At 40.5% G+C, this 18,520-nt stretch overlaps 1 protein-coding gene across 7 annotated transcripts in view; it reads right to left on the bottom strand.

Moving 5' to 3' along the window:
• OXR1 (oxidation resistance 1) overlaps positions 1-18,520 on the bottom strand; it is a 363,374-nt gene that overhangs the window by 57,400 nt on the left and 287,454 nt on the right. For 2 of the 7 annotated variants that reach the window (XM_090283453.1, XM_090283451.1), the window contains exon 1: positions 7,053-7,323. The exons of 4 other annotated variants lie outside the window; for them this stretch is intronic. In XM_090283453.1, coding sequence (XP_090139579.1) covers positions 7,053-7,251 — 199 coding nt within the window. In that variant the 5' untranslated portion in view covers positions 7,252-7,323. Of the gene's footprint in view, positions 1-7,052; positions 7,345-18,520 lie in introns of those variants that run through there. One more of the 7 variants, XM_090283455.1, reaches the window with a different exon arrangement.

Consider the following 18,520-nt stretch of genomic DNA (forward strand, 5'->3'; position numbering starts at 1 on the left):
AGTAGCATCGGCACCACTTGGAAATTGTCAGAAGTACAAATTACGGGGCCCAACTCAGAAGCACTGAATCAGAAACTCCGGGGGAGGGGTCTAACATTTTGTTTGAAAAAGGCTTTCAGGTGATTCTGAGGCCCACGAAAATTTGAGAAGTATTGCTTTACTGTAGCCTCAACTACTCAGAGGCAGTTCTGTCCTAGAACACAAAGAGCCTTCCTGCCGGTGGCCGCCACCGAGTCAGCACCATTCAGGTCTCCCCTCCACCAGCGGTCATGTCTAAGTCAGTTTCCCAGAGAGCCCTAACAGCTGCGGAAGCTCTTCATCGGAGGTTTGAGCTTTGAAAGACTGATAGGGTCTGAGGAGCAATGGAGATGAGACCCCAACGCCAGGCGCTCCAGAGGCGTTGGGTCTGTCGTGTACGCCACTGTGGAGGAGGTGGATGCGGCCAGGAGCACCAGGCCACACAAGGTGAATGGCAGAGTTGTGGAACCACAGACAGCCTGTCCCAAGAGAAGATTCTCAAAGACCTGGTACTTATTTACCCGTGAAAAAAGATTTTTGTTGGTGATATTAAAGAAGACACTGAGAACATTAAGAGACTTTGAACAGTATAAAAAAATTGAAGTGAATGAAATCATGACTGACCAAGGCAGTGGCAAAAAGAGAGGCTTTGCTTTTGTAACCTGTGATGACCATGCCTCTGTAGACAAGACTGTCATTCAGAAATACCACCCTGTAAATGGCCACAACTATGAAGTAAGGAACGTCCTAAGCAAGAGATGGGTAGTGCTTCATCCAGCCAGAGATCAAAGTGGTTCTGGAAACTTCAGCTGTGGTTGTGGAGGTGGCTTTGGTAGGAATGACAACTCTGGGCATGGCGGAAACTTCAGTGGTCAAAGTGGCTTTGGTGGCAGTCATGGTGATGGTGGATATGGTTGTAGTGGGCATGGCTATAACAGATTTGGTAACGATGGAAGGAATTTTGGAGGTGGTGGAAGCTACAATGATCTGGGCAATTACAACAATCGATCTTCAACTTCTGGACACAAGAAAGGAGGAAATTTTGGAGGCAGAAGCTCTGGCCCCTGTGTTGGTGGAGGTGAATACTCTCCCAAACCAAGAAACTAAGGAGGCTATGGCGGTTCCAGTAGCAGCACTAGCTAAGGTAGTGGCAGAAGTTTTTTGTTGTTATTGTTGCTGTTTTTGAAATATTTTATTTATTTAGTTTTAGAGAGAGGGGAAGGGAGAGAGAAAGGGAGAGAAACATCAATGTATGAGAGAAACATCAGTTGGTTGCCTCTCCCATGACCTCAACCAGGGACCTGGCCTGCAACCCCGGCATGTGCCCTGACTGGGAATTGAACTGGCAACCTTTCATTTCACAGGCTGGTGCTCAGTCAATGGAGCCACACCAGCCAGGGTGCAGAAGTTTTTTAATTGCTGCCAGGAAACAAAGCTTAGCAGGAAAAAAGAGCCAGAGAAGTGTCAGGGAACCTACTGGTTACAACAGATTTGTGGACTCAGCCAAGCACAGTGGTGACAGGGTCTAGCTGCTACAAAGAAGACATGTTTTAGACAATACTCATGTGAATGCGCAAAAAACTCGAGGACTGTTAGTGACTGATTGTATAACAGGTAATATTAGCTTCTGTTCTGTGTGGAAAGTGTGAAGCATTCCAACAAAGGATTTTAATGTAATTTTTTTTTTTTTTTGCATCCACGTTGCTGATTGCTAAATGTAATAATAGTCTGACCATGATGCTGAATAAATGTCTTTTTAAAAAAAATGTGTAGTTAGTCTATATGAAGCCACCTTGGTAAATTATCCCAACAGTGTAAAGTTAAAAGAATTTTTTCAGGGTGATGCCAGGTTCCATTTGAAATTTACTTATAACTTGCCTGGGCACAGAAGCCATTGACTTCAGAAACCATGGTGGAGGTTCAATTGACAGTTACTGTGTTGTGACCTGGAGTTCACCGTTAAAAGGGTCAACCAAGCAGTTATGGCGTTCATTTGGTTATTAATGATTGCTGGCACATCCTATGCAATATACCTAAATCAAATTATGGTATCAGATAAAATTATGAAACTTGTGTATCATCCATTATCAGGTGTAATCAATAAATAATTTAATATCCTCTTGAAAAAAAGAACACAGATAATACAAGAGACTTCACAGCTACACTGTGAGATGAGTGACAATTCTAAAACAGGCAAATCCACCTCATGTCTGAGAACCACTGGACTGAGGAAACAATATTATGCACTCATAGTTGGGGTTGCCATTGGAGCAGACTGAAGTTGTTTATTAAAATCTGACAGAGACCAGAGGGGACAGGGGAGAGGAAAGGGGGTTCATGGGGGAAAGAAGGGGAAGGATTTAGTCAAAGAACAGGTGTAAAGGACCCATTGACATGGACAACAGCGCGGGGACTGACTGTGGGAGAGGGGGCCGGAGGGATGGGCGGGACAGGGGGGAGCAACTGGGGAAAAATTGAGACAACTGTAATTGAACAATAAAATAAAAATTAAAATTAAAAAAAAGAGGATTTTCTTCTTCCCCTTCCACCACCCACTTTAAGAAATGACACAGAGTACAGACGTCTAGGGTTATCATCTTCCAATACTGACCGACACGGAGTTGTTTTTTAAGTACAGTCATGTGTCATTTAATGACAGGGATTTGTTCTGAGAATTGTTGTGACAGGTGCTGTTGTCACTGCCGGAACATCACAGAGCGCACTTGCACAAACCTGGAAGGCAGAGCCTACTACACACCCAGGCGCTATGTGGCACAGCCTACTGCTCCTAGGCTACAAACCTGTGCAGCATGTCACTGTACATGTCACTGCAGGCAACCACAACAAAATGGTACATACAATATTTGTGTAAATACACGTATCTAAACAACAGATTAAGTCACGCACAAGAGAAAATGATGCAATCAACAGATGTGGTAGACACGAGATATATGTGAGGCTGCTACCAGAGTAACATGGCACTGTTTCACAACAAACTCTTTATTTTTTATAAGTAGAAAGATTATACTTAACAATAAAAAATAAACCAGTAGCAGAGTTGTTTATCATCATCTGCTGTACTGTACAAAATTGTATGGACTACACTTATGTACAACTGGCAGCACAGTAGGTTTGTCTACATCAGCATCACCACAAACAGACGAGCAATGTGGGGCACTATGATGTTAAGAAGGACACAACATCACTAGGCAATAGGAGTTTTTCAGCTCTATTATTATCTTATGGGACCGCCAGCGTCTGTGTGGTCTCTCACTGACCCAAACATTGTTTCATGGAGCGTGACTATAGTTACTATAATAATTGGTCCTCCAAATCCTTTAGAGCCACTTGGTCTTCCCTGGGTTCAAGATAAACTTTTATCTAACAGTTCCAGATAACATACATCTGCAATTTCCTACCTAAAATATATCCAACTGTTGTAACACATTCATTGGGCTTTGCATGTTCAGCTCAGTCATTTCAATGTTCTTCTAATGCTAAAGAAATTTCAACGACAATCCATCTTATCCTTTACCTAATGTGTTCTGACTTTAACATCACACATAAAAGAAGCGTGCATTCATTCTTCTCACACTTTTTTCTGGGTCTGACGAAGCCATAACTCTTAGAAATACAAACATGACACCAAATGAATTCTATGTCCCTTGTTTCTCTCCTGGCTGAGTTTCTTCATGAGGAAACTGGATGAGAATAGTACCTACCTTACAGAGTTGTTATTAGGATTAACTAAAAGTATTTGCCAGTGCCTGCGCCATGGAAAACGTTGTTAGCAGCTATTATTCTTGTTGCCATTTCCTGCCCCAAGATAATTTTAACTACTAAAAGTACATATAAAAAACATTTAAATAGGACTGAGATGTGTTTAAGTATATTCTCATCAAGTGGGAAAACAGAGCTGACATAACAGGGCAGTTTAAGACAAAACTACAGTACAGTAAGTTGAGACTAAATTTGTTAAATTTATTTATTTGTACTTTTTCTTACCATAGGGCCTAGTGAAGTGAATAATTTAAAAGACTACATAATGCAAATGTATGGTCATGCCTCCAAACAAGAGCTGTACTTAAGAACCAAAGAATTTTTTTTGAATCATAATTTACCCTAAGCAGGAACAAGAATTGTATCATAAAACTTATTTTTTTTTTTTAAATCCTCACCTGGGGATATGTTCATTTATTGAGAGAGAGAGGGGCAACATTATTTCAGTTGTTTCCCATAAGTGGCCTGATTGGGGATTGAACCCACAACCTCTTGGCTTACAAAACAACACTCCAACTAACGAGGCCACCTGGCTAGTGCTCATAAGAGTTTTTCTTTGTAATTGTTATTAACTAGAGCAATGACGTGATAAGCTCCTTAAGGTGTCTAAGTCCCAATTATGTTTTTCTTGAAGGAACTATATAATGTTGGAGTCAGCAAACACTAGACCTGGTAAGGGCAAAGGCAGCCACCTTGGAGGCAAATGAAGAGGCATGAGTGACACAAGCAGTTCAGTAAGTAGTTTGTTTATCGAAAGAGTAAAGTCAGAAACATTTGACCAAAGTTTTATCTGGTCCATCCTTACAATGTGTCAATGGTAAAACTATTTTATCAACATCATCACTGAACAAGAAATGATGAGAAGCGAGATCAGTAACAACAAACATGATGCTGGAGTGCAACCAATGTACAAGTACGGTAAAGAGAGTGTACAAGAAATACTGCCACAATATACAGGACATTTTAAGGAATTGAAGGAAGGGTGACAGACAACTGGAAACTGTAGCAGCTGTTTATAAAAGTGTCAAGTTCAAGAAGAAAGGGCAGAAGAAATCCCTCAAACTGACAGATGCTCACTGTGAAGGACACTTAGGAAGCTCTACAGTACTTATTCTAAGAATGGCGGGGGATGATCAAATTATTGCTTAGGCACTGGTTTCTTAAACTGCCTTCAGAACACCGTAGGCGTAACTTCATTGACCTACATTTTTAAGCCCACGTGCTATTTTCTAGCTTCACTACCCATCACTTTCACTAGTTTTTCCAAAAGAAAAGAGAACCTTTGCTATCACCCAATTAAGCTCATTTACAAACAAGAAAATTTAGGCCAAAAGAGATTAGCTTGTACAAATTCTTTCAGCAAGTTAATCTAGGATGTACCTGCTCACCTGATTTTGTGGCTGTAACAGCAATATCACAAGGCCTCTCTAACTTATTTCAGAGGTTTGGGGGCACCATAAATTTTAAAGGGGGTCAAATATATGGGGACAGAAGGAGGCTAGGCATGAGCAAAGTAATATACAGAGGATGTATTATAAAATCATACATTTACATGTTATTAATAAATGTCACCCCAATAAATATAATAAAGAATGTACGATGAGTTCATAAGCCGCTTCAGTATTAGAGGAATGGGTATAGTACTTTGAAGCTTCAACTCTGAAGTAGTGTCAGATACAGCAGTGCACTCAAATGGTTTTGAATGAATGAATCAGACGTAAATGTTTAAAATATTGATCATATTCCTTCCTCCTTAAGTTACGCCACATATTTCAAAACTTTCCATCTATCTAGAGGGCAGCCAAGTATTGATTGTTTTCTATCAGGCAACTGATAACAGGTTTTTTAAAAATCCCTTTTCCAAATACTTTAAAGTTCCAGTCCTCAACCCTGGTCTCACCTTTAAAGAGGAAATTCTGCATCTTGCTAATGCCCTTCAAAACAGAAACAAAGTAACTCCCTTTTTCATTTTCTAATTCCTTAATTAGGAATTCTAACGACAAGGCATTTTATGTAAAGTGAGGAAAATTACTCAAAAGGTCACACTAAAATTAGATTTCAATATTCAAGTTTCTTCAAAGCTTAAGTTACACACTTAAACACAAAGATAATAAAAGATGTCCTATTTCAGTTATAAAATGAATGGCATGATGTGTGGGTTTATAAATAGAATATATATTTTGTGCTTTTGTCTCTTTTCTAAACTCTAATGCTCATATAATCACTCCAACCATCAAAGAAGTAACAAAAATGAAATATACATGCTAGTTAATAACACAACTGGTGTGCCCCAAGAATTTTTAAAATATGAAACACGTAACTATTCAGTCAGGGGCACTGACTTCTTTTCCCTTAAACTGGCAAATTAAAAAAATGGCAACAGCCAACACAATAGTCATCCGATGTAAATGAAACAAAATTATACCTATTTTTTGTCAGATAGGCAAAAAATGTATTTTTTGGAGCGCCGCAGAATTTTAGTAACTAGTTTATGTGTGCCGTGAGATGAAAAAGGTTGAAAATTGTTGACTTTAGAGGAAGCCAACAACATTGGAGAAATTACCATATGCTAATACTCCAAGTACTTTAAAAAAGTTCCGTAAGATATCAAATATCCTACCATTATGACCTTTTTTTTTTTTTTAAGAATGGTATTATACAAAGACACTAACATAGCAGCCAGCATAAAGGGCAATTGAGAAAGCCTCTGCCGCCTCGGGAAAACGTGCAGCCTTACAAAACACATGATACAAAATCAACTACGTTCCCGTTTTAGTTAAGCATTTTCTCTTCCACAGTATTAAGTGCTGAAGAGAACCCTCACAGTTGGCAAATACCAAGAAGACCGATCCAAACCCAACCAGGAACAGCAGTCTTAATGACCTCAACGGTGAAAAGAACGGGCTTCATAATTGGTTTAACATTCACCTCCCAGTGGGAGGGAAAAACGAATGGATGCTACCCTTGAAATACTTGGCGGGGTAAAGAAAGTCCGTCAACTCGAGGTGAAGAAAGCAGGAAGAAGAGCAGAGCAGGAAGCGCTCCTATGCAGATGGTAGGAAGTGTCCTGTCCCAACGCAGAACGAGGAGTCCCCTCCTCACCCCTGCTCTGCCGCCCCACGGCCCGTGCACACCTGCCCTGGGCCGCGCGCCCCCTGCCCACCCGGTTGCTGTCCAGCCCCCGACCGGGCTGCGCACCCCCACCCAGCCCTCAGCCTGAGTCGGCCAAGCGGGCTCAGAAAGGCTGGGCTCACCAGGTCCCTCGGGGCTGGATGGCGCCGGGGGCCGGCGGGGCGGGGACCTGCAGCCGGGCTCCCCCTGAGCAGGCTCCCTCAGGTAGTCCTCGAAGCACACCTGCCGGGCTTCGCCGCCACCCCCGAACCCCCACAAGCGGTTGGCCGTGCCCCGCAGAAGGCGCCCGCTCTTGCCGGTGATCGTGGTCAGGTAGTCCATGCCGCAGCGGGGCAGGGGCCCAGGAGGCCAAGGGTCTTCGAGGCAGCCGCCACACCCGACGAGGGGGCGGTGGCTCCCAGCGCCTCACTGAAGGCGGGGAGGGGTGGGGGGTGGCTGGGGGAGAGGGCGTCCCCAGCGTGGCCCCGGGGCGAACCATCAGGAAAGCACGCGCGGGGGGAGCAGAAGCTGGACAAAAGTTTTGAAAAGTTTATCTTGTAGCTTCCGAACACCCAGGTAGGAACTCTTAGCTTTGGAAGGAGGTAACCTCCTCCTAGAGGAGACGCACGGCGGAAGAGCTGGCGACTTTTCAGCAGGCCGGACGGTCCTGTCTGCTCCTCCCCTACACCCACAGTGGAGCAGCCCGCCCCGCCCCGCCCCGCCCCGCCTGCCCGAACCCTCCGGCCCCAACCGGACTTTCAGGACTGCAGGGGAAGTGGGTGGAGGCCGATCCCTGGGGCGGGACGGCCAAGCTGGGAATGAAAATAGCCCAGGGGATGTTGTGCTGGAGTTGCAAACACTTTGGGGGCCTGGAAGAGCAACGTCAAAAAGTTTCGCTGTGGGGTGTCTGTGCGCACTCGCGGAGGCGCACAATTCACTGGAAACTTTTGCAGCCTGTAATTTTGAGGGGCGGGGTTGAGAGGAGGAAGACGCGTGGGTTAGTTTTAAGATAAAACTGCAATCATAGTTAAAAGCAACCCAGATAGATAAAATGCTTCTTAGGAAGCGTTAAGAGACCGTCTTTGTAAACTAATGGCTTTCATAGTCACGTTTAGGCTTCGCTGTGGCGTGGTGCGCTGTTGTTAAGAGTTCGACATGCCATGAATCTGGTCCTGTAAGGCAAGGTGATTAGGGGCTTAAGGCAGAGAAAAAGCAATGGCTTTTGACAGATGTATATTTCCCCACTGGTTTTTTTTTTTTAAGATCCGGGTATTCTCTTCCTTTCACGTCTGTTTACAGCTCTTTGGAGTTTTCTTAAGCAACTTACCGAATCATTAAAAGACTCCCTCACCCCCTTTAAATAAATTGTTTGATCATTTCCCCGCCATTACTGTTTTCTGCTTAAATTCTTACTAAGTTGGACGAAGTTTACCATTCTAATATCAGCATCGCTTTTATACCTGGACCGATATTACCCCAGACTGTAATTCACAGTATTTGTGAGAAAGGACCCAGGAATATGCGTGCATGTGCCGGCGTGCTGATAGCTGCTTGGGAAAGCACTGCTCCAGGCTCCCCCCACTTTGCTCCCATTTGGCAGAGTGGTAAGTGGCTCCATGGTTTTCTGAGATTTACATTTGATAAGGAAGCTTGACCATGCTCAGCACTGCTTCTGAGATCTCAGAGAGGCTCAGTAAGCTTTCAAGATCAAATTTCAATAACTTATATCTAATCCTGATTAACTAACTTGAAAATTTTTTTCTAAGATGTTTTACATCTTGAAATTTGTCATTTAGTTTGTGATAATCATACCCAAAAGTGTTTATTTTATATCTGATTACATTGGCACTTTTACAGCCAACCTTAGCAGGAACCTGTTCAAATACAGTTTTGTTTTGTTTTTTTTCTGCTTCTGTTTCATGGAAATCTAGAGCTTATGGAGAAGAAATGTATAACCTTCATGATTAAGAATTTTACTATTTTTGATTTAAAATCAGCTAAGTGGTAATGGCTTCAACATCATTTTACTCATGTAATCTGCTTTCTTTTTGATTCTTAACACTTGTTGTCTGAACCGTCACCATTCTGCTGAAATTACCAAATTCAGCACTCAAGCATGTTACTTCACCTTCTTCCTGATTCTGAAAATCATAGGCCATCTGATATGAACACTCTCACTTTTCTTCCCGTTTTCTCTTCAATCTACAAGTTAATCTCCACATTTTGCCTCAGAAAGAAGGAAGTCCTTATTCTTGCAAATACCTCTCCTTCTTTAAATTAACTCTCAATTTTAGTCTGGTGTTGATTGTCTACAACATGCCAGCCTTATTATTCCTCTATGTTGTATTATTTTATTGTCTCTCCACTCTGGTTCCTGCCCCCTATCCTACCTATTTCCTCCACATCAATGCCTCCCATCCTTAAAAAAAAAAAAAAAAGTTTCCTTTTATTAACATAATGATTGAAAAACCATATAATTCACCTGTTAAAAGTATGTAATTCAATGGTTGTTAGTATATTTACACAGTTGTTAAACGATCACCAAAATCTAGTTTTTGAACATTTCTATCACCTGGAAAAGAAACCACTTACTTGTTCCCACCCCCAGGTGTAGGCAACTATTAAGCTACTTTGTCTCTGTGGATTTGCCTTTAATAGGCATTTCATATAAATGGAATCATACAATATCTTGTCTTTAGTGCCTAGCTTCTTACACTTAGCCTAATGTTTCTGAAGCTTATTGATGTTGTAGCATGTATTAACTTCATTCCTTTTTATTGCCAAGTAATATTCTATCATATGGGTATATCACATTTTATGTATTCATTCATAAGTTAATGGGCATTTGGATTGGTCCCACTTTTTGGCTATTATGAATAATATTGCTATGACTATCTATGTACAGTCCCTGGCTGGTTTGGCTCAGTGGATTGAGCGTCGGCCTGCGAGCTAAGTGTCGCTGGTTCGATCTTCCAGTCAGGGCACATCAGAGAAGGAAAACTCTGACTCCAAAAAACCTCCGCTGCCTTGCGGCATACCTCTTCAGGGGAAAGGCTAAGGGAGTAAACCCCGACAGAAAATCCGGAGCCGGAGTCCCTAAGGCGGTTTGACGTTGTAGTCAACACTGGCAACTCCTGCGGCGCACCTGAAGCCAAGCTGTATTGACTCCGTCTTTCCCTTGGACCCTTCAGCTGCGAAGAGAGGGGGTGTCTGCTGCATGGGCAACAGCAGACCCTCCATATCACCCTGCCCAGGCTCTGTAGTTTCAGCTCCACTGGAGAGGACACACCAGCGTCATCGCAAGATGTCGATTCAACACGGGAGGAGACAGATACCGTGTCACTCCCGAGTCGGACTGCACAGCCATTCTTGGCGGTGCAGATAGACTCTTAAGAAGCTACACCATCGTCTCTCGAGACGGACGGCTGCCGATGACGATGAGATCTATGTACAAAATTTTTTGTGGATATGCATTTTAGTATATACCTAGAAGTGGAATTGTTGGTTCTATTTTCTTTTCTTAATAACATAGTGCAAGGTAAGATACACAATGTGATGATTTGATAGAGGTATATATTGCAAAACGATTGCCACAGTTAGGTTAATTAACACCTCCATTAATTCATATAATTACCATTTGTGAGAACATTTAAAATTTACCCTTAGCAACTTTCAAGTGTATAATAAACTATTGTTAAGGATAGTCACCATGCTATATTTAGATCCCCAAAATTTATTTATCTTAAAATTGGAAATTTGTAACATTTGAGCAACATCTCACCACTTCTCCAAGTCCCAGCCCCGGCAATCACTATTCTACTCTGTTTCTATGCGTTCAGCTTTATTTTTTGATTCCACATGTAAATGAGATCATACAGTATTTATCTTATGCCTGAAAAATACTATATATATATTCACATCTTCTTTACTCATTCATCCAATAATAGGCATGGGGTGAAGATATCTCCTTAAGATAGTGAAATCATTTCCTTTGGATATAACCAGAAGTGGGATTGCTGGATCATATGATAGTTTTATTTGTAATTTTTTGAGGAACCTACAAATGTTTTACATAGTGGCTATACCAGTTTACATTCTCACCGGTGGTGTCCAGGGTTCCCTTTTCTCCACATTCTCACCAACACTTGTTATCTATTGTCTTTTTGGTAACAGTCATTCTAAGAGGTATGTGGTAGTTTCTTGCTGTGGTTTTGATTTGCATTTCCCTGATGATTAGTGATGTTGAGTATCTTCTCAGGTACCTAACAGCCATTTATATGTTATCTCTGGAAAACATCTACTCAGGTCCTCTGTCTATTTTTAATTGGATTTATTTATTTATTTTTGCTATTAAGTTTATGAGTTTCTTATTTGTTTTGGATATTAACCACTTATCAGATAGCTTACAAATATTTTCTTCCATTCCTTGGGTTGGCTTTTCATTTTGTTGATTGTTTCTTTTGCTGTACAGAAACTTTTTAGTTTGATGTGTCCCACTGGTTTATTTTTGTTTTTACCATTTATGTTTTTGGTGTCATATCAAAAAAAAAAATTGCCAAAAATAATGTCAAGGAGCTTTTTTCCCCCCTATGTTTTCTTCTAAGAATGCTATGGTTTTAGGTTTCACATTTGAGTCTTTAAATCATTTTGAGTAGTTAAATTTTTGTGTATGGTATGAGTTAGGGTCTAATTTCATTTTTTTACATGTAAATATCTAGTTTTCTCAACACCATTTATTAAAGAGACTGTCCTTTCCCCACTGCATATTCTTGGCACCCTTGTCAAATATTAGTTGATAGAACATGCATGGTTTATTTCTGGGCTCTTGATTCTATTCCATTGGTCTATGTGTCTGTTTCTATGCCAGTACTATACTGTTTTGATTACTATAGTTTTGCAATACAGTTTGAAATCAGGATGTGTTCCTCTTTCTCAGGATTGCTTTGGCTATTTGGGGTCTTTAGTAGTTTTATGTGAATTTTAAGATTGTTCTATTTCTGTGAAAAAATGCCATTGAAATTTTGATAGGGATTGCATTGAATGTATTGAGCAACTATGGATGGTATGCATATTTTAACAATAATAAAGTAATAGGTAAGAACTTGATAAGAACCTGGCTGCTGTGGCTCAGTGGATTGAGCATCGGCCTGCGAACCAAGTGTCGCTGGTTTGATTCCCAGTCAGGGTACATGACTAGGTTGCATGTCAGGTCCCCAGTTGGGGGCGCGTGAGAGGCAACCACACATTGATGTTTCTCTCCCTCTCTTTCTCCTTTCCCCTCTCTTTAAAAACAGATAAATAAAATAAAATAAAGTAACCTTGTTAAAAAAAATTAAAAAAGAACTTGATAAGTAAGGATTTAACTGATTCCAACTTACTGCTTTTTGGATGTTATGTAGTTTGCTGGTTCCCTTCTTCCTCTCTTCTTGTCTTTCTTTGTAAATTAATAATTTTCCATAGTGGAATGCTTTGATTACCCTATTTTTATCTTTTGGGTATCTTCTGCAGGTGTTTACTTTCTAGTTACCAAATGAAACATTTTATAAAAGTCTTTTCTAAGCTGATAATTTCAATAGCATATAAAGACTCTACTCTTCTACTCTTGTCCATTTCATGTTTTTGATGTTACAATTTACCTCTTTTTATATTGTTTATCCATGAAGAAATTATTGTAACCATAGTTATTTTTAAATACTTTTGAGGGACTTCTGGCCAAAATGGAGGCCTAGAGAGACATGCTGCATCTCACTCTACAACTAAGAAGGAATACAATTACCTCAAACCTGGAGACAACCAGGAATTCTAGAAAATCGAGCTGCTTGGAATTCCAACAAACAAAGATATAAAGAAGAAATACTCATCCGGACAGGTAGGAGGGGCGGAGCCGGGGTGGAGAGGATGCGGTGTGGTGGCAGCGGCAACAGCGGCAGAATTCACAGGCTGGAGGGAAGTGCAGTAAAACATTTTAAAAAGTCGAGAGGGACACCTGGGGAGCACTCCCAGCACCAGACCAGACTGCACAGCTCACAGTTCCAGCACCGGAGAAAATAAAGCCTCATTGATTCTGACTGTGAACACCAGTAGGGGTTGGAGCGGAGGCAGAAACTGGCAATCTCTCAGCAGAGTCTGCTTGTTTAAAGGGCCTCCACAGTCCTAGAATGTCTGCAGACCTACCCACTCTAGGAACCACAACCAGGGCAAGAGCTAGAGGGGCACCAGTCCCATATGGGTAGTGGAAGAAGTGCCTGGAAAAGGGGCGAGTACCAAGCAAACATCATTGTTACCTGTCAGACCCCCCCCACACACAGTGCCACAATGTGGTGAAATGGGTCACCATGTACTGACAAGTGCCTAATGTTCTGCCCCTTACAAAGTTACAGGTGCATAAGCTCTACATAAGACACAGAGGCAACAAACCCAGGAGCCTGTCAAGATGAGGAGACACAGAAGTATGGCCCAAAAGAGGGAACCTATCAAGGTTCCAGTGGGAGAACTAAGTGACGAGGAGATAGCCAACCTAACAGATGAGAGAGCTAACCTAACAGATGAAGAGTTCAAAACACTGGTGATATAGATGCTTACAGGCTTGACAGATATGCTTAAGTATGGCAGACGCATAAGGGAAGAAGTGAAGGCTATGCTAAATGAAATGAAGGAAAATCCACACAAAACCAATGGTGAAGAGAAGGAAATCAGGGCTCAAATCAATGATTTGGAATATAAGGAAGAGAAAACAGTCAACCAGTATAAATGAGAAAATAAGAATAGAAAAAAATGAGGAGAGGCTTAGGAACCTTTGGGACAACTTTAAATGTGCCAACATCTGACTCATCGGGGTGCCAGAAGAAGAGGAACAGCAAGAAATCGAAAGCGTATGTGAAAAAAAATAATGAAGGAAGACTTCCCTAATTTGGCAAAGGAAATAAAAATATAAGTCCAGGAAGCACAGAGAGTCCCAAACAAGCTAGACTCAAAGAGGACCACACCAAGACATATCATCATTAAAATGCCAAAGGTTCAAGATAAAGAGAGGTTCTTACAAGCAGCAAGAGAAAAGCAGAGAGTTACCTACAAAGGGGTGCCTATATGCTTATCAGCTGATTTTTCAGAAGAAGCTTTGCCGACAAGAAGGGACTGGCAAGAAGTATTCAATGTGATAAAAAGCAAGGACCTACAACCAAGATTACTCTCTCCAGCAAAGCTATCATTTAGAATGGAAGGGAAGATAAAGTGCTTCGAAGACAAGGGAAAGCTAAAGGAGTTCATCATCACCAAACCATTATTATATGAAATGTTAAAGGGACTTATTTAAGAAAAAGAAGATCAACACTGTGAACATTAAAGTGACAACAAACTCACAACTATCAACAACTGAATCTAAAAAATAAAAACAAAAACAAACTTAGCAAACAACCAGAACAGGAACAGAACCATGGGTGTGGGGATCATTTGCAGTGTTATCAGCTGGGAGGGGAAGAGGGAGAAATGGGGAAATGGTGCAGGGACTAAGAAGTATAATCTGTTGATACAAAATAGACAGGGGTAAGTAAGAATAATATAGGAAAGGGTGAGGCCAAAAAACTTATATGCATGGCCCATGGACATGAACTAAGGGGTGGGGTGGGATTGCTGGAAGGAAGAGGGATACTGGGAAGAGGGGAGCAAAGGGAAAAAAATTGAGACAACTGTAATAACATAATCAATAAAATATACATAAAAAAACTTCTACCCTTTAACCTTTTTAATAGAGTTAAGCCATTAACACATCATCATATTATAGTTTTAGAATATTCCTAATTTGACTAATTGCCTTTACCAGCATGATATGTATTTTCATGTATTTCTCTGTTACTAATTTGTCTTGCTTTTATTTCAGCCTGAAGAACACCTTTTAGCATTTTCTTTTTGGTATGGCAGATCTAGTGGTGATGATGTCCCTCAGCTTTTGTTTGGGAAAATCTTTTTCTCTTCTTAATCTCAAGGAAAGTGTTCTTATATGGTATCTGTCAGCAGCTATTTCATGAGATAGAAATGTCAGCACTCAAATTTTCAATGTGATAAGCAGAATCACTAATAGAATCAATACAGTGAACTGAGTAAAGATGTTTTGTAAGTGTTAAGAAAATAGAGAAATGAATCTGTTATTTACTTAGTACATCTGGATATCCCAATAAACAGAAAGCCCAAATTGGTAGATAGCCAAACTGGTTACCTTGAAATTAACCCTATCTTTACTCAGAGTCTTAGTGATTCTTTTTCCACTAAAAAGTTTATGCTAGCATTCAAACTCCTTAACATGTGGGACTCTCACCTGTATCAAAATTACAACTGAGAGGAAGAGTATGGGTTGTTGTTTGGACACAGCCAAAATCAAAACACCGTAGCATATGTGATAAAGATTTAACATGGCCTTTCAACAGAATGGGAAAGAGCTTTGTATTGATTAAAGACAAATTTTCCTCTAGTAGATACCAACTTTGGGTATAATCATTGCAAACCCTACTGAACCAAGTAACTTTTTCTCAATTTGAAAATTGTCTTAAAAGTGTTAACTCCACACTTGTCAGAAATGATATATATAGGTAAACAGGTAAGGACCCAGGAAGACCATCATTAAGAATTATAGTGGAAAACTAGGTCACAATAACTCACATCAACTTACCATAGGATTATCGGACTATTTTTATATCCTATCAGAGATTATAATTACAATTATATAATTATAGCCCCAAGTACTCCACACCTGGGATGTGGCAGCTTCTGATCTTGGATCAGTTTCACTTAGCTCATTGAACAAGTGCCAAAAGATACTGCCATTTATGCCCAAAGTTGAGAAAATTTAGTAAGTCTTTAAAAGTCTTAGTATCAAAATCCCCCAAAAAGGAGTGTTACAAAGACAAACATTCACATTCCCTTTCTTTTACAAATTTCTTTCTATGCAGGTTTCTTTCCCTTTCTACTGCTGGTACTCTGGGATTTTGGTAGTGTGTGTGTTTCTACAGATGGAACTGTATGCACACCTGTGAAGTAGACTACCCTCTGTCTGTTTATCTTTCTGGACTCTTCCTCTCCAACTTTGTCCCTCTTCTCTTTGTTTTTTGTTTTTTTTTAAGATGTTATTTATTTTTAGAGAGAGGGGAAGGGAGGGAGAAAGAGAGGGGAGAAAGATCACTGTGTGGTTGCCTCTCACGCGCCTCCAACTGGGGACCTGGCCTGCAACCCAGGCATGTGCCCTGACTGGGAATTGAATCGGTTACCTGTTGGTTCTGAAGTCGGCACTCAATCCACTGAGACACACCAACCAGGGCTCCCATTTCTTTCTTAATTTTATATTAGGTTTTTAGATGTTGCTACTGCTTCTATTTATGTTATTAAAGATAATTTTGATATTTAATGCTTTTATTCTACAAAAGCTGATAATTAAAACATTTGATATATAGAATATTAAATGCTTTATTTTAATATATCAATTTTAGGATTAATTTTACATATTTTAAAGTTATGTAATATTGGGTCGGCCTAAGAGTCCATTTAGTTTTTTCCATAAAATGAAAGACACATTTTTCATTTTCACCAATAACTTTATTGATTTGGATATTTTGAATATGTCAGCTATCTCATGTTCCACGTGGTAGAACATTGATTGTTTTCAATTAATGTCTCTATTTGATCACTATCAACTTCAACTGGTCTACCTGACTGTGGAGCATTGTCCACTGAGAAATCTCCAGCACAAAACTTTGAAACTGCTTTTGACATGTTGAATCGTCACAGCATCTTCTCCATACACTGCACAAATCTTTTTCTATGTTTCAACTGCAGTTTTACCTTTCTTCAAATAATAAGTACAATATGCCAAAAATGTTGCTTATTATTTTCCATTTTAAATATTAAAATGGCTACATAAAAATTTACCAATTTTGATGGTTTATTTTTAAACACATGCTGAATGACAGCTGTCACGATACAATCTAACAAAATGGTTTTGAATGAAGTTAAAGGGAACTGAGCGCTACTAAAGCCATGTTACAGGAAAAAACAAAAACAAAAAATTATCTTTTTGGCCAACCCAATATTTAGTTATGTTTTGGAGAAGTTTTAAGTTAAAATCTATTAGAAATAACTTCCCTATCTTTGGTCTGAGTTTTTAGAATTATATTAGAAACATGTAAATGCAAAAAAGGAAAGAATAAAATAGTTTTGAAGAAACCTCAGTCTGTTGCTAGTTACTGCTTTCATGGCAAAATGCCAATTTCCAGCTTCAGTCTATAGCTGATAATTAGGTGTGTGTGTGCGTTTGTTTTCTCCTGTTGGGGGAAAAACTGAACCCTGGGCTCTATCAATACAAGACAAAATGGAGCACAGCAATAAAAAGGAAACCTGTCTACAAGGCCATCCATCTCTCAGAGCAAGTGCTGGGCAGCATTGCCAAGTTCTTGTCAATATTCCACTTACTTCAATCATGGTACAAATACAGCAAACTGGTAAGTACAGGGCGGCGTAATGTTTGAAAGGAAGAGAACCTGGAATTCCTCTTCCCAAAGTGTATGGGGGTTTTCTGTCTCTCCACCTCCCCATCCCAAACACCATGTGGGAGAGACGCTAATAGTGCCTTGTCGATCCGCCAGAATCCAGGCAGATGTAGGAGGAGAAACCAAAACCTAGATTACCGGTCCTTAAATAATCCAGCACTTACCAGATGGGTTTATTTCCCAAAAGAATCATGCACAGGTCATTTTCTCCCAGTGCAGACCTAGTCTTAATTATCAGTCTTACCAGAAGGCAGGAGACGCTGCAATATAACTAGTTCTAGTCCTTAACAGGCATCGAAGTAGAATTTGACCACTTCTAGCAACCTCTCAAAAGAGAAGCAGGCCATGCCCACATACCCCATGTTCCACTCCCTATCCAGAAACTCCTATGGGTGCCGAGTTAGCTCTACAACCAGCACTATCTGCTGCAGTGGCATGCAAGACATTTACTGAAGTAAGGAACAAGGACTGGTTGGCAGCCACTTGGTACCTAGCCTACTGGTTTTCTGGGAGTCAAGGAAGGGGTGGGAGGAGGAGAAGATTCTGAAGTATACAGAGAAATTTACAGCAATATTGTTAGACTCTCAGACTAAGCTATTCCTGCTAACACATTGTATGATATACAAGAGGGGGGCCCAAAAAAGGAACCAGAATTATCTAGGAACCCAGCTGTATCAGTGTACCACCTGGCACTGTTGTAAAAGGCTGCATTTGGCTTCAATGAAATTTTTTGGAGACTTTTAATGCGCTCGCCCATGTCATGATGGGTGATTTATGAGTGAACCTGCTCACACCACAGCTGAGTGTTCAGCAGTTTTTGACAAAAAACAGCATGATCCCCATGCCCCACCCTCCCTACTCACCGGATCTTGCCCCAAAAGACTTTTTTTTTTTGTTTGTTTCCCCAGATGAAAAAAGTTCTCAAAGGGAAATGCTTTGCTGATGCGGAGGAGGTGAAACAAAAAATGGCAGAAGCACTAAAAGGAATCAGAATCAACGAGTTCAAAAAAATGTTTTGAGCAGTGGAAAGTGTCTTGATAGGTGTATTGCATCAAACGGAGAATACTTTGAAGGTGACT

Source organism: Furipterus horrens, unplaced genomic scaffold, assembly GCF_987537825.1.
Source record: "Furipterus horrens unplaced genomic scaffold, mFurHor1.1.pri manual_scaffold_7, whole genome shotgun sequence".
In the NCBI taxonomy this organism is placed as follows: Eukaryota; Metazoa; Chordata; class Mammalia; order Chiroptera; family Furipteridae; genus Furipterus; species Furipterus horrens.